The 26,131-nt window shown below is 32.8% G+C and overlaps 2 protein-coding genes across 2 annotated transcripts; one reads left to right on the top strand and one right to left on the bottom strand.

Annotated features, from left to right (window-relative positions):
• Positions 1-8,031: 8,031 nt before the first annotated feature.
• Positions 8,032-10,772, top strand: LOC100785080 (xylan glycosyltransferase MUCI21). Its single transcript, XM_003554120.5, has 3 exons — positions 8,032-8,786; positions 8,865-8,942; positions 9,280-10,772. Exons 1-3 carry the CDS (start codon positions 8,576-8,578, stop codon positions 10,581-10,583), a joined length of 1,593 nt encoding a protein of 530 aa, XP_003554168.1. The 5' UTR covers positions 8,032-8,575; the 3' UTR covers positions 10,584-10,772.
• A 2,064-nt stretch (positions 10,773-12,836) lies between these two features.
• Positions 12,837-25,327, bottom strand: LOC100786642 (kinesin-like protein KIN-14L). Its single transcript, XM_006604289.4, has 20 exons — positions 25,167-25,327; positions 24,975-25,071; positions 24,637-24,794; positions 24,318-24,470; positions 23,973-24,213; positions 23,297-23,403; positions 23,040-23,111; positions 22,560-22,667; positions 22,264-22,338; positions 16,891-16,972; positions 16,418-16,513; positions 16,136-16,309; positions 15,926-16,032; positions 15,548-15,729; positions 15,264-15,425; positions 14,914-15,164; positions 14,562-14,725; positions 13,714-14,369; positions 13,226-13,410; positions 12,837-13,116 (listed from the first exon to the last, which is right to left on the bottom strand). The coding sequence occupies exons 2-20, from the start codon at positions 25,036-25,038 to the stop codon at positions 13,046-13,048; spliced, it is 3,108 nt and encodes a 1,035-aa protein (XP_006604352.1). The 5' UTR covers positions 25,039-25,071; positions 25,167-25,327; the 3' UTR covers positions 12,837-13,045.
• Between the last annotated feature and the right edge of the window lie 804 nt (positions 25,328-26,131).

Genomic DNA, 26,131 nt, shown 5'->3' on the forward strand with positions numbered 1-26,131 from the left:
GAACTATCCATCGAATACGCCAGAGCCAAAGAAACACGGACATTTTTTTTATTGAATAAAATAAAAGGTCTTCTACATTAATATCTAGGGGGAAAATACGAGTCAATATAATGTTCAAAGAAATGAGATAGTTATTTTTTTTTTACGTAAAGAAATGAGTTAGTTAATCATGTATAGATTATAAAGTGGTGTCAATTAATTTAATCAGGTTATCAAACTTTCGAGTTAACTCGCTAACTCTTACGAGTTTATGAGTCCACTTATACTTTACGAGTTGACTCTTGAGTAAACTCTTTTTTTAGTAGACTATGAGTAAACTCTGTAAACTCAACTTTATAGACTTTCGAGTTTACCACCGAGTCAACAGATTAGCAAGTTAAAAAAATTAGACCAAAATGTAAGTAATTTTTTATTGTTTTTTATGTGTTTAACATTCAACATATATTTATTTAGACTATTATTCTCAAATAGAAAATTCTTAACTTTAATAATACCAAACTTAATAACATCAAATCCTCGATGAGAATGATCTACCACTACTATAACTTCTACAAGTTATTGTCTACTAGTGATGTATTATTACTAGACTTGATTATTTAAATATTCTGAACTTTGTGATACTGCTTAGCTTTATTATATTGTTGAAATGTTTAATTAGTATGTTATTTATAGATATTTTGATATTATTTTTATATGAAGTAAACTCTTACGAGTCTGCGAGTTGAATCTACGAGTCGAGTTCATGAAACTCCCATGAGTTTCCGTAAACTCTCGAGTTTGATAACCTTAAATTTAATAAATCACTTAAATGATTATTTCTTAAATTAATCAATAATTCTAAATTTTCTTCTATTTTACTCATTATTAAACAAAAATAAAATGCATTTTATATTTTAAGATATTAAATATATTTAAATTTAATTTGAGAGTATGCTAATTAGTGTCTCTAGAATATTAGTTAAAAATTAAAAGAAAAATAATTATTGTGAAGATTATAGAAGAATGTAAAAAAAATTAGATAATATAATTTTACATATTTTAATAAAAAAAAGTCTTTTAATTCTTTAATTAATATTCCAAGATACTAATTAATATATTTTTTCTTTATTTAATACTTATTTTGTAAAATATTAAACAAATACTGAAAAGATATAGAAGTAATTCGTAAAAGTTTAGACTTTTGATGTAAAACTAAAGTTTGCGACGAAAAGAGGATTGGTATGTCCCGTAGTCACCGCGTTACATATATCCGGGCATCGATACCTCAATTAGCGTGTCCCTTCTTTTCCTTTGCTTTTCAAGTTTGAACAATTTATGCAGTTTCCCAAATTTATAGGATTCTTTTTAGCTTTTCAAACTGGGATTTAAACTTTAATTTGTCATGATGTTTAGAATTAATCTCTTTTATTAGACCTAACTTGCTTTCATTCAGTGGTTGAAGATTCAATATTAACTAATAATATAATAAAAATAATAAATATAAGTAAAAGATATCTTTTATTTTATAAGTCAGATTTATATGATTAAATTAGGATTATAATCCACGTTCTAATTAACACTAATCCTCAAATTCATATAACCTTTTCTTAAATAATTTAATATTAAAAATATAAGGTATTCAATAAAATAGATTATAATCATGATGCATCTTCCATTCATATATAGCATAATCAATAGGTTTTGACAGACCTGAGTGTTTGGCTTTGGAAACGGTCTCCGTGTTGGCCAGTAGTTGCTATCAGCTGCGGTTGCTCCTTCTGGTGACGGCTCTAACTTTCCCGATTACCATTATTTTGTCGTCTTTCTTACTCAAATTTCTTTTTTCTTGTGTTCGATATATTTTTCATAGCATATCTAATGTATCTTTATCTTTCTTTTAATTTCATTATTAAGTGTTTATGTGTGTATTACTTGTATTGTAGTATATTCACCTTTTTTTTTTCTAGGTTTACATTGAAAATGATAATATTAAAAAAGAACATAATAATCTATTCGTATATAAATATTCTTATCTTGCGAGTTAGTTTGGTGAATGGTGATCACTAGACCATCCTCTTTGTTTGAATATAATTGCTATTTAGTATAGAATATTTTTGGTCAAATCAATTTTGAAAAAAACACGGTCATATATTTTATTGTACAAATGATAAATAATTGAACAATAAAAGATAAAAAGAAAACAAATAAAATTAAATGAGATTATTTTTATAAAAGGTAGTGCATAAGTTAATTTTAACTTGCCTCTAAAAAAAAGTTAATGTTAATTTAGGAGAGAAAATCAGCTTTTTTTATCTTCTTTTTTTTCTCATATGAATATTTATGATAAAAAAATTATTCAAAAAAGGGTTAAATATGTTCTATGAGTATGAATAGAGTTAGATATTACAATACCAATACCCATAATTACAACTTAAATTTTTTATAATTAGTTATCTATTTCTCATTTGCTAGGTAAAATTGTTACACTCGTTATAGAATATAGATAATTCTTATAGTAGCCATTAAATTTCAATTCAGTCGCTATCCAAACTTTCCCCTCGCAACAAAATACTTTACAAAAAAAAAAAAACATATCCAGACAAAATTTGAAAAATGGACTAACAAAGCCCAAAGACCAAAATACAACTAAAAACAATTTACACAGGTATATATATATATATACCTCTTGTGCCAAATGTCATGTGCGCATAAGACAACATCGAGACCTCTTGTGCGTCTAATTGGTCTTTGGCACGACTTCTGTCCCAAATGTCATGTGCGCATAAGACAACATCGAGACCTCTTGTGCGTCTAATTGGCCTTTGGCATCGACTTCTTGTCTTCCAAACCTTACGTGCACGTAAATCGATTTCGTTTCCACTTCTTCTCTTTGTTAACCTTGGGACCCTAAGTGTGTTGGTGTGTGCATTGTTTATCTAAGGACCCTAATTGTGTTGGTATTTGCATCGTTAAACTAGGAATCCTAAGGGGGTGTTTGGTTTGTCCATTTTCTGTTTTCATTTTCAGTAAAAACAAAAAATGCATTTGAAAATGTATTTGTTTTAAATTTTGAAAACATTTTCAGTAAAAACATTCTCAAGAAAAGGCTGAAAACTAAAAACAAGGACTTGTCGTTTTCAATGTTTTCTCTAAAAGGAAAACGTGGTTGCATGAGTCATAATTATTACCAACTTCGTTAGCAGCCTCGTCTCTGATACTCTGGACCCACCCTTCCCCTACCTTCTTCTCCTTCAACATTTATCTCCTAAAACCATCACCAGTCCACAACGCACCACCACCTACTTCCAAACTCCATCATCAATGCCACAAACGACCACCACCCACACCTCCAAACACAAACCATAATCCAAACCGATTGCACCGTCGTGTCCTCCTCAATCATCAACCCAAACGTCGGTGACCCAACCTCCACTATCAAAACATCATGCACCGCCACCTATCACACCAAAATCCTATTGCAACCTAAATTAGTGGTTATGTTGGGACTTCAACGATTTTGTTCCCTTTTGGGTAGGTTTCATGGCGTCCTCAACTACTTGTTGGTGGTGAGGTGCAACGCCGGCGAATAGGGATGTTTCGACAATACAGTGGAGGGTGGTGACGACACAGTCTTGTGTGCTAGGGTTAAAAGGTTTTTGTTGCTGATAAGATATTTGTTGAAATGCCTAAACCAATTTTTCAGGGCATACATTCTTATTGAATAGATGAAATGCCTAAACTAATTTTCAAGAAGTCAAATCAAACATACTTTCAGAATTCTAATATTTTAAAAATGCAAACAAGAAATAAAAACAGAAAATAAAAATACAAATCAGATATACCCTAAATGTGTGAGTATGTGCATCGTTAACCTAAGAAGCGAAATGGTCACAGAGCAGAAAAAATGTTTTATTGTTTGTTTCCTTTAGAATACAAATGAATCGATGGGTGTAACAATTAATGGCATTCCCTCCAGGTGTAGTTATGCCATCCCCCCCGCCCCCAATCCGTCTTATGATCTAAATCTTTTCATTTTCTTTTTTTTTATTGATTGTAAGCCATATATATATATATATAATAAAAGATATATCTCACGTCATAAAAATAAAGTAAACAATAACTAGAGGATTATTGAAGATAATATGGGCACGTGCTTAGTCAAGATTGGAAAGCTTAAAAACCTAAATTTAAAATTTTAGTAACTACTTTTTTAATAATTTGTAACGCTCCGATTTGTTTGAATTTGCAGTAAAAGCAAACCAATTTATTTCTTAAATGGAAAAAATAGTCATATTTGAATTAATAAATAAAGAATTTGTTGATTATGTATTGAAAATATAAAATATTTTTATACTATTATTCAATCATAATTATTTTTAATATGATTTTTAAAATAATTATCATAAAAATCAATAAACTTATCCTATATAATGAATTATGATAAAATAATGATAGAAAACTCTTTACAATGTTAATATATAACTATTTTTCTCATAAATAATTAATGTAGAAAATAAATTATTGATTATAAATTTGACTTACCTTCCATTTTGAACAAATAAGAAAAAAAGTTGACTTGGATATTGATTTGCTGCTCACGCCCCTTAAAGGCGCATTAAATAACATTCCATTTTGCAAAGAGAAGAAATTACGTTCACGAAGAAAAGAATTTGAGAATCCCACTGCGCAAGAACAAAGGTTCGAACTTCGAACTATAATACTTATTATGCCCTTAAACAAATAAAATGCAATATCTCACGTTTATTTTTGTCCTTTTCTTTTTGCAGGATTTTCTCTTATTATTTAAACAAGAAGAAACAAATTCTCGAGTGAAAATAAATCTTCTGTTTCATCTTATTCGATGTGCGTTACTTGACGTATAATATAATAACAGTAATCTATTATATATATATATATATATATATATATATATATATATATATATAGATGGTGTCTGATTTTATGAGTTACATAATAACTTTATACTCATTTTCTTTAAAAATATTAAATAATATTATTTAATTTAATTATTAATTCAAATCAATATTATTTTATTATGTAAATAGATTCTATTTAATTTATTATTCATTCTATTGAAATTATATTCAATTATTATTATATTAAATGTAAATAGTTTTATTTATAAAAAATTTATTCTTAATAACAGATTTTTATTCTATTTTTAAAATTTATATTCTTAATCAATTATTTTATTTATTTTTTATCAATTTTAATATCGATTCAATTACTTAATAATATGCTATGAAAAATCATCAATCAATTTATTTAACTCATTTTTAGTATTTTTTTAGTAACAATTTATCCTTTTTAGGCAATAAGTTATATAAATTTTGCAAAGCAAAAAGATAAACTCATGATTTACATAATATAATTAAAATTTATAAGAATGAATTATAAAAATATTAAATTCATGAATCATATTTAAACATTATTTAATAAAAATATGTTCAAATATTAAAAATCATTTGAAGTTTCAATAATAACATTCACGCATTTAAAATAAGTTTTTAGTTCAAATCAATTTATTTCTTATTTATTCAACTAAATAATATTTTCATATTTTAAATTAACTTATTTGACTAATGTTTAATTTTCTTCGATTAACAATATATAATTTTAATAATATGAAAATATATAAAATATATTAAATATAAAACAATTTATGGGATACATTTTTATGAAATACGGAATTTTATAAAAAAAAACACAAATTTGATGCATGTATATAAAAATATAGTATACACCATATAAAATCTTAATATGATTTTTATAATATCTAATATTTTATTGTATATTAATATTGTTAACTATTTTGTGTGCTTATATATACATATATACTAATATATATTTTGATTAATTAAAATACAATAGATAAATAGATTAAAAAGTTACAATATATAAAAAATTTATAAATTATAAAATTAGTACTCGTAAATCACACGGGACACTAAGCTAATAATAATATAAGTTGATAAAAAAAAAACTTAACGTATAATATAAGATACGTAAAGGTTTTATTTTTTTTTTTATCGAGAATCAAAATTCTGTATAATAAATTTCATTGATACTTCAGTAAAAAAAAAAAAAATCGTCTATACTTACAAATTGGATGATTAAGAGTATCACAGTGCATGGTAGCTTGATTAATAGGTTATTATAATTTTGAGTTCTATATCATAAAAGTACTTGTACCATGTTATTGTAAGTGCGGTGCTACATACCTCTTATGCCGAGGACCCAACCTATATGTACGGTAAGCATACTATTTTTTAAGTGTAAAAAAATAAATTAAAAGTCTACCCAAATTGATGTGGATTGAGGTGGAGGAAAAATAGAATAACGAGAAAAGTAAATAAAGAAAGAAAATGATAGACATAATAAATAATATGATGAATCACGAATTAAAATATATAATTCAACATTTAACTAAAAACATATGGTTAAATTTTAAGATTTTAGTTAAGAGAAATGAGTTTAGTTTCATCTAAATCAATGATTGGTTAGTATGCAAGTCGTATTTTAAAAAAATAAATAAATAATTTATGTTTGTTATTTTAAAAAAAATCACATAAAAAAATGGTTGTCCTAAAATAAAATAAATTTTTTATAATCTAAGTATGCAAGAGATTGAACATTTTAGAGAGTTTTTTGTGGTGGGACTTAATCCCCTCATTTATTGTTGAAGGTTTCTTTTGGAATAATTGATCTCCCATCCTATAAGTTTCCTTAGTTGTTTTCTTCTTTCCGTCTTCCATGGGTTTGGTTGATGCTCTCTCATGATTCCTTGAATTTGATTTTTTGATTAATACATTCTTGGTATGTAATAGATAATTGAGTGTAAGGGTATGGCTCTAGATAGGATTCATTTTTCTATGATGATGTCTTAACATTTTTTTTAAGATTGAGGGTATGAGAAATAAGTGTTTTTAACTCTTTCGACCAACTCACAATCTCGTTGGTTGATCAAATTAAGGTGTTTGATAACCTTTTATAGAAACTAAAACTTATTTCATTGGCTTGTAATTTATAAGTTACTAAAGGGAATTTGTAACTTTTTTTTAATCTTTATTTCGTTTTTTTTATAAACTACATGTATTAGTTAAAGTTATTTTTCCAAGTATTTAACATGTCAAAATTTGAATTTAAAACTTTTAATTAAGTTGAAATAATTTTTTATCATTTAATTCGCATGTTAAGTAGTTATTTTTACTATGTTAATACAATTCCTGTTTTTACTTTCTTTATTTTAATAAAGGTAAATTATTTTATTTACTATTTCTCTTTCCACTATTTTTCGAGCTTATTTTTCATATAATATTATTAATTTAATTATTGCACTATATATTTATAATTCTAATAAATTATTTGATATTCAAAAGCTAATAAAATCCACAATTTTTTTTGTTTATATAAACATATTCTTTTATATCTTTTTTTTTTATTTACAAACTATTTCATCAACTAATTTGTTAAATATTTTTTCTTCAATTAAATAACTTAAAAGCATATAAATTTCAACTAGTCTTAAACTAAGTTATCAACTTTATAAACTTCAAAATGATTTAATAAAAAATTAGCAAATAGTTCATGGCCAATAAGTATCTATAGTTTCAACTAACATTTATATAGAACAAGTATATGTTGTAATTTATAAGAAAAAAGTAATTACACTTAATTACATATATCATGTAAAAATTAATGGAAATTATGGTGGTTGAGGAATATGTAATAAATTGTCTGCTTTAACAGGTATAGTATATTTCTATTTGTAGCTAGCGATCTTTAGGCTGGTTAGCCGCGTGCTACTCATTCATTCAACCGCGGCTGACCAAGTCGACTGTTACCTGTTTTCCTGTTGGCATTCTCCTCTTATACTATTTTGATATCTCAATATTTCAAATATCTTATTAATAATTTTTATTTTTCTTTATTTTTTTAATTTGATTCTTTATGTTTAAAAAATATTAAATTTGTATTTTTTTAATTTAATCATTTATTTTTGAAAAAAGTTTATTTTTATCATTTATCTTATTTTATTTTATTTGTTAAATTTAATTTTTCAATCAACTCTTCCTTGCCAATAAGAAGCACAACATAGAAATAAAGCAACCCTGTTAGTTCCCCCACCAAATCAAACACCTCTTTTCTTTTGTACTCGTCATGCCAGCCAGCCCAGCCACTTCAACTTGAAGAAAACAAGCAAGGGAAAACCTCTTTTTCATTTCTTCTCTCTTCTTCTTCTTCTTCTTCTTCTTCATTTCCTTTCCTTTATTCCTTCCTTAACATTCTCTCTCTCTTCCTCCATTCATAATAAGTAACACAAATAAATACATATACTAAAAACCATCACAAAGCAAACAACTTTCTTCTACCTCCATCTCTCTCAACAAGCAAACCCTGTAGCTCTCTAGAGCCACTCTGAGTAAACAGAGTTTTTGCTTTGCACACTTCCCAGTTCTTGTGGTGCACCCCTTTTGTACTACTTTTTAAAATTGTCCCTCTCTCTCTCTCTCTCTCTCTCTCTTTCAACCTGACACCGTGAAAAGTGACAAATATTGCAACTTTGGACACCACCATGGTCCACTACCATCGCTCCCATCAACCCAGAAAGACCAACACTGACGAAGAGTCACAGAACACCGTCATGTTGGATTGCTCAACCTCTGCTTACTACAAGAGAACCAGGCCCAAGTTGTTGTCTTTCCTCTTCCTCATCACCTTCCTCTCTTGCTGCTACGTCTTTGCTCCTCTTTTCCTTGGCCCTTCTTTCCCTCTATCTCTCTTGTGTAAGTACCTTACTCCATGTTCCTTTTTCTGTTTGTCTTTGTTACTATTTGTGCTGATTTTCTTTTCTTGCTTTTCAGACTCTCCTGCAACCGAAAATGATGTGAACCGAGATGGAGTTGATGCAAATGATTCTCCTTGCTCTTCTGTTTCTACTGGTAAGTAATATTCATGTTCCTTTCTAACTAGTTCTTCTTCTTTTTGTTCACCTGTGTTGTTGTTGTTGTTTTATTATTTTTTTAAAATTTTTTTTACGTGTTTTACCAAACATAATAGTTGAAAAAGGGTAAACATTTTTTATTTTCCTTGGATTAGTTTATAGATAACAAAATTAACATGGGAAAGTAATGGAATTTCAAATTTGTGGAAGTTGTTTTTATGATTGATTGGTTTTAATAATTGACTTACTTTTTTAATAATAAATTTTAGAAATTTAAGTTTGTTCTGTTGTTTGATTTGCTCCAAATAATATTATGTGCTTCTTTGATGACGCAGGAACTATATGTTGTGATAGAAGTGGTTATCGTTCCGATGTTTGTGTGATGAAAGGTGATATAAGGACACACTCTGCTTCCTCTTCAGTTTTCCTCTACAATTCAAGGAGCAACAACAATGTTTCGAGAAATTTTGAAGAGGAACTTCAACATGAAAAGATCAAGCCTTATACTAGAAAATGGGAGACAAGTGTTATGGACACCATTGATGAATTAAACCTCGTCCCGAAGAATCTGAATTTGGGTGGTGTTGGTGGTTGTGATGTCCAACATGATGTTCCAGCAGTTTTCTTCTCTAATGGGGGCTACACTGGCAATGTTTATCACGAATTCAATGATGGAATCATACCTTTGTACATTACTTCTCAGCATTTCAAGAAGAAGGTTGTGTTTGTGATTCTTGAGTATCATAGTTGGTGGATCATGAAGTATGGAGACATCCTTTCTCGTCTATCGGATTTTCCACCAATTGATTTTCGAGGAGACAATAGGACTCATTGCTTCCCAGAAGCCATAGTTGGTCTCAGAATCCATGATGAGCTAACTGTGGATTCTGCACTGATGAGGGGTAACAAGAGCATTGCTGATTTTAGAAACCTTTTGGATAAAGCTTATTGGCCAAGGATCAAGGGGCTAATTCGAGACGAAGAAAGGAAAGCACAAGAGAAGTTGAGAGAACAAGTCTCATCATCTGAATCATCAGAAGCCTCACAACAACAGTATATAATTAGGCAACAAGTGCAAGAAAATCCAACGAAGAAACCTACGTTGGTTATTCTCTCTAGAAGTGGGTCAAGAGCTATAACTAATGAGAATTTGCTTGTGAAGATGGCAAAGGAAATTGGGTTTTTGGTGCAAGTTTTGAAGCCTGACAGAACAACAGAATTGGCAAAGGTTTATAGGTCTCTTAATGCAAGTGATGTCATGATTGGTGTTCATGGAGCAGCTATGACACATTTTCTGTTCCTGAGACCTGGTTCTGTGTTTATTCAAGTGGTTCCTCTTGGTACCACATGGGCTGCAGAAACTTATTATGGGGAACCTGCAAGGAAGCTTGGCTTGAAATACATTGGCTATCAAATTCTGCCTAGAGAGAGCACTTTGTATGAAAAATATGATAAAAATGATCCTATTCTGAGAGACCCTACAAGCATTAACAAGAAGGGGTGGGAATACACAAAAAAGATCTATCTTGACAGCCAAAATGTCATGTTAGACCTCAGGAGATTCAGAAAAAGGTTACATCGAGCTTATGAGTATACACTCTCCAAATCAAAACTGAGTCTCCAACACCAACAAATGTGAATTCCAATGGTTTCATTTGGTTCTCGATATTCATCATGTGAAAATAATTTTCTTAAAATGTTGAACATTCTTATGCATATAAAGGCAACCTGAAAAGTTCTTAGTGCGATATGTTTTGTATAGCAAGCATATAGAAATGTATACTAGGGGATGTGTAAGAAATGTATACTAGGGGATGTGTAAGTAAAAGCTACAACTTGTGATTCTCTCATTTTTTTTGTGTGTGAAAAAAAGAAATTGTGTTACATTTTTCTCTTCAGATTCAATCCTCCAATGTTAGTAGTAGTTTCAAATTTTATTGAGAGGTTAAATTTGATAATGCAGTTTGCCAAACATAGAGTGTTATTGATTGAAATTATTGACAACTATAATTGAAAAGAGGAAGTTTTTTTCTTCTTTGGTTTTAAACCGATTCATGTGAGCTATATCTATGTACATTTTTTTTTGTAACAAACTAAATGCTTCGTTATTTAGAATCTGTTCTTGAAGGTGTTTTCTTGGGTAGGCCTATATGCATGTTCCTTTCGGACCTAAATAGTAAATATGCTATTGACGCTTTGACCTACATGTTTCGGATTCATGTGTTACTAGGTTGTGACAAAAAATATTGAAGATCTAGAGTGATTTATGCAAATTAAATTATTTCCATTTTCTAATTAATTTTTTTTAAAAGGGCACAGGGGAATATGAGAAAGCTCTTATAACAACTGCGCAAAGCTGCCACCTATATGCTATATGCAATTAAACCATGCAAGTTAAGTAATAAGTGCATATGAAATTATGAATTCAAGAGGACAAATATTGGCCAATGTCTTAGGATAGTGATTCAAAAATAAAAAAATTATTAAGATATACACAATTATATTATTTATGATTTTTTAAAATTATTTTTAGAATAAATATTTTTTTTAGTTTTTTAATCAATATTCGAGAAAATTAACTACCGATACCCATTTAAATGTTGGACCTATAGTGACATTTTTAAAATTGCCACACTAACTATCTGATGCTTTCATTTATGATGAGGAGAATATGAACTAATTTCTTTTGAAGGTGCTTCAGTTCATGGTGTTTAAGAAATGCACCAGAACAAGTATTTTGTACCAACAAGCAACTACGTTTTTGAAACTCATATGACACTTTTGTATGGTGCCAAGGTTATCCTCGAGGGTTGTGTACTTACGTTTGTGTGCATGTGATGATTCTTCTGTTGCAGGCATTATTGGATCTCAGTATGGCAATTTCATTGTGGACACATGTGACATGTTAAGCAGATTCAGTGGGGACCACTAACGGTAATAAACTATAAAGGGATGGCACGCTACATTACCTTAGATATCACATCGCACCATATCCTGATTCTATTGTTATAAAATTAATTAAGAGTTTTTTGTACTATGATTAATATCAAAACAAAACATTATCCGGATTAGCGAATTTGTTAACTATGTCGTTACTCAGGTGCTTTGTAACAAACTGTGAACAATACACTATTGACCTTTATTGAATGTTTTAAGTATTTTATCTGAAAATAATTTTTGGTTAAATTTTATTTATTTTTTAATTAAATTTCGGATTAATCAATTTTTTTTTCTGGTAAACCAGGGAATTAAAAAAAAAGTATTGCAACAAATGAATTTTGGACTCTATTCTCTCATCATTTATTAACACAAAGTAAGAGTGGAGAATTTTAAACACAATTCTAGTGTTTTTTCGAGATAAATATTATATGCTAATAATGTGATACAAAGTATAAAGAAGAAAAACAATTTACTCAATAAACACGACAGTTCCACGCATTTACCTTGTTTTATGTAATATCTATCAGTTTAACTTAATGAATTACAGTGATGATTAATGGTGTATAACAAATAAAACCATTGTTGAAATTAGGTTGTTAATGGTCCATTTTTATTTTACTTCAGAGTTCAGACTTTCACTATTCACGAGGGAAAATGACTCAATTTCGAACCATCATGTGATTTGATCGCATGGGAATGGTGAAAAACCTCTAGTGCAAGATTCGAGCATGTGGGCAACTGGAATTGGGCTCCAAACTACGTACAAAACTTGCCCACCATTACATGGTTCAATCAATAACTAAAAACTATGATGTTATAAATTTAATTATCCCCTACATTGATAAATATTGTTGGAATCCATGATGTAAGTTAGTTATCACCACTTGTTGGTTAAACAACCTTGACCTTGCAAGTTGCTTGAGTATAAAGGGTGAACTTAAGGCTGCATGAATGAACATGAATTTTTTTAATTTGTTTCTGTTTCTTGAATTTGTTATTACAAGAATGCCCCTTTGGAAAAGACAGATAGCCTCACTGAAATATCATATCTGAGTATTCTACAAATACTTTGTTGCCCTTTTTGTACATTGTCCTAAACCAAAATCTGCTTGTCCTAAACTAAGTCAGCAATGTTGGCGTGCTTTGAGTCGAAGCAATGATCTACAGCCACCGTTTTGCAGTCTTGGTGTCTGAATGGGAAGGAGGAGTTCTAGCATTTCCGTCCTTGTCATCTTCAGGTATGACACAAAACTATGGACTTAGTATATTGCTATATCATGAATATCTATCTTTCATATCACTTGAGAAATGGGAAATGGCAGTTCTACAGGTTTAACTTACATGCTACTACTGGCTTCCCTCCAAGTGAAGATCTACGGGAGTTATTTGACAGTGGTGGTTGAGTCCCCGTTAGAGATTGCCTCTTTTTAGTTTTCTCAGCAGCTGAAATTGGTGATTTTACATGATTTGTATGACCAGTGCCCTTGATGGGTGACTTGACTTCAACCATATTATTTTGTTGGCTCCTGCATATTTTTCACAGTGGAAGATTGAGTAAAACTCCATCACTACCAAAATGAAACTTAAAACACTACGATTAACATTCTCTGAGGGATAAACATATTTATAGTACTTATAGGAAGAGGAAATAAGAAAAAACGAATCGAGTTGCTCCCATAAATTAAAATCAACTTATGCACATAACTTTTATAGAAGATTTCCCATTTAACTAATTAACCATTGTCTTACCTTTTTAATTTCTTCTTCTATAAGTACTTATGGAGTAATTTATCGAAATAGGGCTCAGGAGTAATAAAGTTAAAACACACCTCTTATCAGGGCCATTTATCAGTTTCCCAATTGTTCTCAAGGATTTTCTTATCTGGGATCCTTTTCCATTTGTGCTACCCATCACCTTCGTGCCATGTGCATCATTTCCATCCAGCACTGGTGGTTCAGGTGTTTGAGGCAGTTTAAGAGGATGAACTTGCATCCCACCTTTTACTTTTATCAATCTCGTTTGATAGGAAATGCTTGTAGGACTTCGAGGGGTTCTGGTATGCAACTCTGACCTGGAATTGCCACTGCTGAAATGGCCGTTTAGTTTTGATACTGATTCTGGATCTTGCATTGGGTGATATTTCTGTCGAGACACTGACTCGTACTGTAAAGCTTTGCTTACTGTATCATCTGATACTTTTGGTAGTAGACTATCTTTCTTGATAGTTTTTGAACCTCCTTCCAAACTTAATCTTCTCGAACGAGGTAACAAAAGTGGTGATTTGGCTCCACTTCTATCCTCATGATTCACAGATTTATCAGTCTTTACAGCGCTGCAGTTCTCAATGCTAAGTCTTCGTGGGCGCAATGGAGTTTTCTCAGACACCAGTGTTGGCTTCTCTAATGGAGTGTGTGGTTCTTTAATTCTTTGGAGCATTACTCTCTGAGCTTCCTTGGTTGCCAATGCAATCTTAAGGTTCTCAACCTAATATTCATGTAAAATAGAGGAAAACTGAATAAGGTTAACTCCATTTGAGTTTAGAACACAAACTCTCAAAATTTCAATTCTTATGTATGGCTATGATACTGAATGACTGTCCAATTCTCAGGCTTAAGAAAAGTTAAGTCAGCATGCATGAAGTAAAAAAAATGCTGTGGCTTAACTAGACATTCTAACCTGTTCTTTAAGATGCATAACCTCGCTGCTTTCTTTGTTCATACGGGCTGCCCCCAGTTCCACAGTGGAAACCCGCTGAGCAAACTTTAGAGTACTCACTGTTTCACCAAATGAATCTGCTTCCGGACTCACATGAGCAAACATCAATGTTTTAGCATGTCCACCTAATTCAGAAATTTCCAACAGAAAACACATATATTAACAACAAACTGTCATGTGGAAAAATAATCAAGGTAGAGTCTTCAAGGCCTTTCTGTGACATAAATCTCATAGCCAAAAAATGAGAATTGGAATTCCACAATAGAGAAGAAAGTGGAAGAGAGAATGAAAATGATAGAATACTAGTGTGCACCTAAGGAGTCCTGCAAAAGAAGTGTGAGTTTGCTGTTCCTATAAGGGATGTGAGAATTCTTTTGAGCCAGGGCTGTGATCACATCTCCCAAACAGGAAAGAGACTTGTTAATAAATTGTGCTTCCTTTAGTCTTTCCCCTGTAACTTCAGACTTGTCAACTCGTTCACTTCCAGCTAGGTCTACTAAGTGCAAGCAGCTGCGAATGGAGCTCCCAGATGTATCTTTACCATTAACATGCACAGTAAGTACACTGAGACACATTGAGCAGCCCTATCAGTGCCTAAAATAAACCCAACTACTTTATATAAGAAAATTCAGTTAGCAGAACTCCTGAAAAGCAGAATTTCACCTGTGAGATCGACTACTCCTATTGTTCATTGAAGTCGAACTGACGGCACGATTAACCTCACCAAGTTTCATGAGGGTCAGAACATCAGTTGGAGACTTCACCAAATGCAATCTAGCATCAGGAAGGCTCAACCCGTCATCATTGCAGCTCCGGATTTCTAATTTGAGGTTAGTTAAGGAGATAAATTATTTGCAAATATTAAGATCAACAGACTAGAAATAAAACTTTCTCTTCCTAATCTCTTATGAGTAGTGTGAAAATGTTTGACCCTATGAAAAGGATATTTGTTGTCTGTTTTGTCCTCTGCAAGTAAGTCTCTAACTTGTTCATTGTAAATCTCAACCATTTGGACATAAATATCATAGCTTATGATGTCCTTCCTTTCATTAGACATTTGAAACAAATCATGTAGTGCCAGATAATTGATTCCCATATCCTTTGATGTCACTCCACCTGAAGGACCACTCTGCAGCAAGAAAGAAATATTAGATGGAAACATCCTGGCTTTCAATTTGCAAATGTAATAGACAGTCATTGCTGTTTCTTGCATTGGTCAACAGCCAAGATAATAGTGCAATAATAGTATCTTTCCTATCTGAAATGCAATTTTACACTGATTTTTCTTCTTTTAAAATCAATTGAGATGATATTAAGAATCTTACCATGGTGTAAGTCTTCCCCGATCCAGTTTGACCATAAGCAAAAATACAAACATTGTACCCATCCATCACAGATCTAATTAATGGTTGAGTATCCTTATAAACCTCATCTGAGTACAAAACAGTAAAATTGAACAAAGAGATGTAAAGAAAGAGAAAAAGGTAGTCAGAATGGTGCAAAAATTTCAGTAATATTAGTTTGTGGAACTCTACCTTGGTCAGCTGTTGGACCAAAAACCCGATTAAACTGAAATACTTTCCTTCCATCTTTTAGTGTTTTTGTTGGATCTAAAATGAATAGATAACCATCTTCCCCAATGAAATCAACAACATTCTTGGATTCAGCCCGGAATGAGGGCCTGATTCTGCAGTAAACTCGAATATTACCTGAGTTTTGAATTTGAAAAGGATGACAAAATCAACTCATGGTCAAGAGTACTCAAAAAGAAAACGACCCTTTAAATTAAACATAATCAAAACTAAAAGTACACCAACCTTTCAAATCTTGAACCATGTTGTATAGTTTCCTATTCTCTTCTACTACTTTGTGATATCCAAGAGCTTTAGTTGACATCTCCTGTATTTGACTCCCTGAATTCATGAAGCAACACAACTCCAGACTATCAATATCAACAGAGTTTTCTGAGGCAAATGCTGTTTTATAGAAACAGGTACACAAAAGAAATTCATCTTTTAAAACACCGATGCATTTCTATAACTTGATTATAATCTTGTTAATTTTTATCTTCTAGAGAGACATCCCAAAAGCTCAATAACAGAAAAATGAAATTTAAAATCATTGGGATATAAAGTGGTTGAATGCCTGTCTCATTAACTTAAGCATGGCATCCCCTTTAAAAGTGATGAAGATATAACCACTCAAAGTAAGTAAAGAAAAACAACTATATCTTATTTTGCAAACAATTATGATAAAAATCAAGAAACTGGAAAAGGTCAATTATTCATACCAATATCATTAAAAAATCCTTGAAACTGTGACTGCATCTCTTCAAACTCTTTCTTAATTTTCAACTTCAAAGCCTTGAGATCCTGAAAATAAAAACACGATTTTACAAACATTATAAATGCAATAGACCTCTGTTGCAGGCTGTGTTATGCATTTTACCATAGATGTATATATGTACATCCTTTGGTAACATAGATATCTCAATACTACTCTCTAGGTACTACTTGGAACAGAATATCAGAAATAACCAGATTTCTACGACCTGGCATCAAAAGTACACATTTCCTTAACCATCAGGGCAATGAGTTTATTCCATCAAATATCACTCTTGTTTATTGCATCTATTGTGTTGAATGTGAAGAATTGCATAATGTAAATTATGATTGAAATTTTTTTTTATCAGCAAAATAGTAGTATGTATTATAATAGTAAAATCAGTACAAGTGGTACTGGTGTATTTACATCCTTGATTGACTATGTGTAGAGCTATGGTGTCCTAATACAAGTTGTAGTGCAAGAACTAGGCAGCCATAAATCTGAATATAACTAGATTCCCAACCACAAAAAGAAAACTATAGAACATTCCCCCATGAATACAAAACCCAACCCTGATGATATTGCTAGCTAGACCATGAATGAAAAGGAATAATCCTTTTTCCATATTTTTAAGCCATGTCCAGCAGAAAAATATCGCGTCATCCATCAGCTTTTGGCCGTTGAAGCTTTCGTTTGAAAAGACAATCCTGGTCCTATGATACCATATGCACCAGGTCAAAGAAAGGAATCCACCCAGTTTGCCATCGCTGAAGTCTGATACCATTGAGGTAGCAATGGGAATGTTGAAGGAAGTGTTCTGCATTTCTGGGGAAACACCCACTATGTTTAGCCAGGATGGCGCTTCCCACCATAGTGGCATGGTATTAAAACAACTGAAGAAAAGGTGGGACGCATCCTCTTTGTAATTTCTTCAAAATGGGAAGTATACATCATTCAGTTGCACGTTTCTCCTCTTCAAATTAACCTTTGTTGGAAATCTATCGTGAATCAACCTCCAAGCAAAGACTGATGCTTTACTTGGGACTTTTAGCTTCCATAAATCAGTAAACACTCCATCATCATTTTCATTTGTTGTATGTCTTCTGAGCAGTTTCTAAGCACTCCCCACTATGTAACTTCCACTTGGATCCGCCCCCCAACTCCAACTATCTTGTTGCTCTTGTACTACCACGCTTTCTATGTCCTCCATAGATTTTGTAGTTATTTCTATCTCCCCCTCCATAAATAGTCTCCTCCACTAGAACTGCCATTCCCATCCTCCGTTTAATGCCCCCCCATCTACTGGATGTATTGTTATTGCTGTTGAGAAATGTTGTACATTCGTGGATATTTCTCTAGCAACGAAAACACTTTTTCCAGCCACCCATCTTCCCAAAACTTCATCTTTGACCCACATCCGATCTTCCATTTTGTCCCACTTTTGAACCAACCACCCTCTCCTCAGATGAATCACAAACAATGCTTAAATCCCACCACCCTCTTCTTGGTTCATCCAAACTCCTCTAGCTTCCATATCTAGAATCCAAGACTTTCGCCCACAATTCTCCTTGGTGATGGAAGAGGTTCCACCGCCATTTTCCAAGTAGAGCATAATTGAATTTCACCAAATCCTGGATGCCCAATCCACCTTTTTCTTTTGGGAGACAAACTGTCTCCTAGTTCACCTAGACAATCTTTTGCTGGTCGGAGTTTCCCCCCACAAGAACCAACGCGCAGCCTCATGAATCTCTCGACCACCTTCTTCGGGATCCTGAAAAAAGAGAAGAAAAAGATAGAAATTGAGTTAAGACTGACTTTATCAAGGTCACCCTTACCCCAAAAGAGAGGTATCTTTGTTTCCATTTGGATAGTTTTCTCTCACATCTCTGGACTATTGTATCTGTCTCATTACTCCTAGGGTTTTCCCCAATAGGGATACCCAAATACAAAAAGGGTACAATAAACAATCTACAATTTAAATAATTAGCAGCATTTTGTACCCGTTGATAAGACTTCCCAATCGCCCCAAATCTGCTTTTGGCAAAGTTTATCTTTAAGCCCGACACCGACTCAAAGCTCCTCAACATGACCTTGATTGCTTTTACATTTTCGCCCCACACAAGGCACATCCTCAACCTCTAACTCAACAATCCAATCATTAAATTTCTTCATGCTACCCCTGCCTTGCACCCTTTAACACACTCCAACTCTTTCTGATGGTTCTAATACAATTAAAATATCTTAAAATGCACTAGATACCCCCTCTGCTTGTAGCTTTGAGCTTCCTGACTTGATCCCATAGAATTCTTTTGGCAGCTGTATCACATGGTGAATATATATTTACTATTGTCAATTTTTCACCATCACCAGCCCATGTCCCTTCCAAATCATTACCAGTCACCTTATCCATTTTGAAAGTTTCCTTACTCAAAAGTCACAAGATTCCCCTAACACTATTAATTGTTGGCTGCATTTCCCTTCTGACTTCAGCATCACCCCACAGAGCTTGACATAGGGCTTTGTCTATCACTTCCTTCTTAGTCTCTTGTAAGCAAAACATATCTACTTGTTCTTTCCTCATCATTTTTTTGATTGAAGCCCATTATAAACCTCTCCCCAAACCCCTTACATTGTAGGTAATTATCTTCATCAATCACCTTCACTGCTTTCCATCCTCTGAACTACACCCTTGTCCCTTTCCTCTATGCTGACCATTTTGGATATCATTTTCCCTTCTGCTTGTTGAAGTTTACTCCCATGTTTTTTGCCATGTCCCAATTACTTGCAACCTATTTTACCATCTCAATGCTTCTGGGTGTTGAAGCTGAATTTGCTGTTGTTGTGCCATTTAATTGGGGAAAGGCTGCCTGAGTATAATTGTTTGGGCTTCTATTGATCTCCTTTTCTTCATTGCTATTTAGTTATATCATCTGTCCCTCTTGCGGGCCTACTTTTTCTTTGTGCCCAATCTATTTTTTACACTCCCTGTTTCTTGTATAAACCTACCATATATGTTTAGGCCCATTTAATTTAAGGCCCAAATTATTGTGCATTTTTCCAGTAGGTGCTTTTTCGATGGGACCCGATATGGAGTTGTCCTTTTCCTATTCCTGTACTAACTCACATGCCTCCCTCTGCATCTCTTTTAATTCAAATTTTGTCTTTAAGTGTTGGCCCCTTTCTTCCCCAATCTTCCTATTTTTATTACTCCTTTCTTCCTTCTCGTCAGAACATGCAACACCTACCACCTCTATGGCCTCATCCTTTGTTGTTTGGCCTTGCTTTCGTTTATCCTCCCTATCCACATCTCTATATGACCTCCTGGATTAGGGTCTGGCTTCCACTGAAAGCACCAAATGTGTCAGCCTTTTGTTCATATTTTTCTTCGCCTAGCCCATAATGAGTTGATCAAGGTTATTGAGTTTGTGCAATAACCAATGAGCAACTGCTGCAACCCGATGTTTCTGTCAGGCTCGTCTCCATCTGCACCCATTTCCATGTTGGTCACCAGAAACTCGTCATCTACCTGTGCTTTCTTCGACATTCGGTCCAGCCCAACCTCACTCTCCTCTAAGGATTCAGAGGACTCTACATAGCTCCCTCTGCTACAATGTGATTGATTGTAGGAGGCCATGGTGTTTTGATTAAAACTCGTGTCCTATCCACCACCTCGCCAATCCCCTCCGTGATCTTTGTGATGTTTTCCACATCCCATGCGTGTAACAGGGTCCCCCAACACATAACCTGGACCATCCTAAATCCAAGCCTTAGACTTGTGCTCCATTTCTCCAGGGTATGGAACATAGATAGCCCGCTTTCAAGTCTTTCTCTACACAAATCTTCTGCTCTTGTATCTCTGAGCCCCGTGAGTAGCAGTATATCGCCAGCAAGGTACTTTGGTTTGATATCTTTGCCTTCGTCTTACATAAGTTCTTCTTCTAGTCTATCAAATGCTGTTAGGTTCCCTAGCCTACCTACCCAACATTTACTTAGCCATGTCTTCTTTTCCATTGATATTGTTAGTTGGACAAACAAGCGAGATGTCATGTTTGATGCCTACACATACTTCGATGTCCATCATTTTGCCATATTTTTATTGCCATTAAACCACTTTCGCATACGATCCGAATGCTGTCACTTGTCGGGGATTCTACTTCTGTAATCCTCTAGCCAGTGACATATGCTCTGCTATCTCCTTTCCTTTACCTTTGTCTCTCACTGGCAACTTCTCTATGACCACCTCCTCTTTATGCTGATGTTCCTTGTTAACTCTCTCTGTCGGTTTCCATTCCCTTCCATGTTTCGGAAGATTCACGTGTAATTTCAGTCCCCCGAGGACCAAGTTATTCAATTGTCTCTTTAATTTCCAGGCATTATTGACTCGTTTGAATCTCACAAAGCCATATCTCCAACCACTCTTGTTTCTGTTCCTTGCGATGAATACCTCCCTGACATCACCCCACTTCTTGAACTTGAACCATAGGTCCTTTTCCCCTATGTCTTCTGGAAACCGTGTGAAGTAGAATGAGTATATGTCTGGTGCATCCCTCCAATTTTTGTTCCTTCCCTTCCCCCATCGTGCCATTGTAGTCATCGCATCAAATTGCATGTACCCCTTCTTGACGTAGTTGAGACATAACCTCTCACTCACGCATCCTTTGTTTTTCTCTCTCACCCACCCCCTGCTTCTCTCTACCTCACTCTCTCATCTCTCTTAATACGCAAATTTTATAAATTCTTGAAATAGATCTTGTATGACTTCCATGGAGAAGCTCTTGGCTTGCTAATTTGATTCTCAAGATAGTAATGAGAATCTATTGGTATGTTGTTCTCTAATTATGATTGAGCATAAACAATGTGTATACGATAGAAAGAAATTAAAGTTCCAGTTAGATAAATATGACCATATAAAGTAGTGAAGTACACAATATTTTTGTGATAAAATTTTCTGCTGCTTGTTAAATTGTCATTGAGAAGTCGACAATCAGGGGCATTATAAAACTGCCCCCCCTCCCGTCCTCAACTGAACATAAACAACGTGTATACAATATTGTTGTTCTCTAATTATGATTGAACATAAATGTGTATACGATAAAAAGAAATTAAAGTTCCAGTTAGATAAATATGACCACATATAAAGTAGTGAAGTACACAATATTTTTGTGATAAAATTTTCTGCTACTTGTTAAATTGCCACCGAGAAGTCAGCAATTAGGGGCATTACAAAACTGCCCCCCCCCCCTCCCCTCCTCAACTGAACATAGCTCTAACCTTATTTCTAATATAAAAAAAAATTTAATGCATTGGTTGAGTGCAAACAAGCTGAAAAAATGCCTACCAGTAGTTCTTTTTCCTGCCTGTCTAAAAGATGCACCTGATTGCACTTGCACTTTCTGGGGCAAGCTTGGCAATGCTGTATGAAATATACATTGGGAAAGTTAAAATCCAAATGTGACATAAGGTATATCAAGTTTGTAACAATATTGATGATCTAAATGTGGTAAAAAACAAAAAATCAAAATTTTCAGATGGGGAAATATTAGCGAAAATAAAAAATGGGAAATACATTAACATGTCAAACTATGATAATGAATTTACTGAAATTCCATATTCTTACAGAAAAAACAAAAGTACCTTAGAACTGTCAGGAGCAGATAAAGCATCTGATTGCATAGGTGTTGAAGTGGAATGAGGTGGTAAGTTATCCTTTTCTTTTGCAGAATCCTTTGGAAGCAATGGCAACTGCATAAGGTCAAGAAGACATTTTGTTGAATATCATAGCAAAAGAAAATATTGACATTACTACATGAAATCGTCCTTTTCAGAATCTTCAAAATCATCATAAAAGAATAAGCAAGGCTAGCAAGACAAATAAACATAATTAAATAAGCCAATAATCCTATATTTCAGTATAAAAGCATATTTCAGTCATCTTTTTGCATAGTGGTCAGGTTGGCTATAACAATGGGAGCGACAGGTGATGAGTTTGTTCAGTTGGGAAAAAATCATTCTGACCACAATATTGATTCTAGGGATAAAAAACCAAGTATGATTGTTTGCAATTATTTATCTTAATCCTACATAATTAAGAACTAAGAATATACTCAAACTAACCTCATTGAACTTTGTAGGTGGCTGTTCCCCATTACAACATGCCATTATCTGATTAAATACCTTTATTGGATCCTACAGTAAAGACAAAAAAAAAAATAGTGTTAATATTGTTTAAGACAGATGCAAACTAGGCACCAGCTAAGGATTAAACAGAAAATATTGAAATGAAAAAGTAAAAACCTTTAAATTTTTAATGTATTCAATTAAATGATATACTTTCATTAAATTTCTTTGTTTATATGATGATTGTAACTTACCGCTACCAGGTGTTCTTTACGGAGAGAAGCAATAATGTTTCCATCGATATTTTCTTTGGCATCAAACATACGGTCAACCAGTTGCTTGGCAAGTAATTCCACAATTTCTGCAAGAAAAATACAATTATCCAAGTGCACAAGAGAATACAAGGACAGTTAATCAAAAAGTCTAAATGGATAAACTAATAACAATTGACTGATCACAGGGTACAAAAAGAAAATATATGTTTTTTCTCATCAACAGGTAGAATAACATTTCCTTTTCTAATAGTAAGAGATGAACGATGATGTGTTGGACAGTTAGAGTTTTACAGTGTTTTCACTCAAGGATTTAAAGTAAATTAGCTCAAAAGATGTACACAAGAAGAAAAAACAATCCAGCCTTTTGTTCACTGAGTTTAAGCTTTGAAATAATCCAATCATATAATTAGTTTCTTTTTCAAGCAATCTTTATGTACTGTTAATGATATGAATAATTTATTGTTAGAATGATATATAGATAGATAGATAGATAGAGAGAGAGAGAGAGAGAGAGAGAGCAATCATTCCAAACTTATTTTCCTCCCAAGTGCAACTGGCAAACTTTGGTAGTTTACATTATACTGTGCAGCTAGCCATTAGCTCACAGATACAAACCAGCTCACACAAATATATTAACAAGATCAAGGGATTAAACCTTCTCTTTTCGGAAAATTACACTCAGCGGGAGGCATTTTTTCCAATTTGGAAGACAAATCCAAGTGCCTACAAGCATCAGAGGAGAACGCAGCTGCTCTTGTATGCATTCTCATAGGCAAAGGAGATTTTATGTGTTTGATGTATCCATTCTGATTGTTCATCTGCTTCAACTCTTGAAACGATTTAAGTGCCAAAATGCAATCAACCACTTTTGCTGCCGATCCCATCTCGAGATTATCCTGAAAACAAATAACCAACATACACAATTCATCTATAGTCAAATGCTTGACACCAATTGCACATACATCAGAACAAGCACTGTGGACAGGTATAAATAGCATACCTTTTCAAGATCAGCAGCTTCAAAAGCTGGAAGCTTTAATTCTTCCATCGCAAACAGAAAATTGCGTACATTTTCAAAATACTGATAGGCAGGCAAAGGCTGTGAATCCCAGGTAAGTGATTGTGAAGGCACTTGATTGTCCACAACCACAACCTTAAAAAAAATATCATCAGAAAGTGGTATAAGCAGTTGTGGTGAGAAAAAGAGAGAATAAAAATGGCAAACTCAAACTTCCCAATTTGAACCTGCTATTAATTGATCAGGCAATTCAATATATGACAAGTAAACAAAATTCATTTATAGGATTGTAATGTAGTACCTTAGGCACTGCTCCTGGATGAATCTTGTTAATGGCATTGCAAAGAATCAGACCATTTCTCAAGCAAGAAATCAGTTCTCTCTCAGTAGGCTGGTTTGATATACCAAGAGGACCCACTTGACTTTCTAGCCACTGAGTGGCCTCATAGCGTCTCCAAGCTGCATAAGTTATTGTAGCATTCTATCAGACAAATCAATGACACAGGAACATGGAAAAGAAGATTCTTTTTTAAAAAAAGAAAAAAAAATCAACATTAATAATCATCATCAAGCATAACAAGCACACAAAAGTGAACCATGACAAGAATGAATGACCAAAGAAAACAAACACAGACTAACCCGCTTCTTCGGCTTTTCGTGAAGTCATGTTGAAATGAGTCCTATTTCTTGAACCATCCTCCATGATTAATAAAAAGAAACCACAAAAACCAGGTTCCTGAGGGTTGTAAAAATGAGAGTGAAAACCAATGATCACACAAAACAAGGCATAACCCAAGTTAGGATTTTTGTTCAAGAAACCAAAACACATACCCAAGTTGAAGAACCAGAGAAGAGTACCCCAAAAAAATGATCTTTTTGTAAGAGGGTCTGTTGCAAAGGACTCAAAAAGAACCCAGAAAAGTGAGAGAGAGTAGTCGAGTAGTTGTTTTCTGGAGTTAGAAATGGGGTTTTTTGCTTTGGTTCAGATAACAGCGAGTGGGGCTTAGCTTTGGGCTCCGAACCTCAGCTACGGAATCGTAACGTTACCTTTCATTTTGAATTCAAAATGGTAGGCCACATCTTTTGGGTCCGCAAAGCGATTACGCTCCGTCGGTTTTGCATACCGAGTCAACTTATCGAACGGCGAAGATTCTCTGATTGGAAATACTCGAAATCAGGTCAGATTTTGTGCGGTGTATATATGGAAATAAAATCTTACATATACGTATTTTCGGGTTAAATTGGTAAAAAAATAATGATTTTTAGTTTGTCTGGCTGTTGTAAAGTATATCTAATTATTACTTTTGAAATAATTATAATAATTTTTTCTTACACTATATATTTATAATATATAACTTAAAGAGTGAAACTAACAAAAAAAGTTATCTCAATCTTAGCTTCTTCTTTTTTTTTTTTTTTTTACTTTTATAAGTATGCACAATTTTTAATCATTTATTTTTTCAATTTAAAATAACTTTATATGTTTAAAATTAATTTTTATTATCAATTTCAGTTATAATATAACATATATTTTACAATATTTATTTATTATTACTAATTATATTAAATAAATATTCGTCTCTTGTATTAAAATACTCAAATAAAAAAACATTATTATATAAACAAATCATGAGTCAAACTTGTTCAGTGACTTTTATAGTATTAATTTTGCATATTGTTGATCAACATTGGGTCAAAGTTGTTCAATTACTTTAATTTAATTTTTATTCATTTTTATTTTAATTTATTATTTATAGTATTACATGCAGGAATATTTTGGAATATTTATTATCTCA

The sequence above is a fragment of the Glycine max genome, chromosome 19 (genome assembly GCF_000004515.6).
Source record: "Glycine max cultivar Williams 82 chromosome 19, Glycine_max_v4.0, whole genome shotgun sequence".
Taxonomy (NCBI): domain Eukaryota; kingdom Viridiplantae; phylum Streptophyta; class Magnoliopsida; order Fabales; family Fabaceae; genus Glycine; species Glycine max.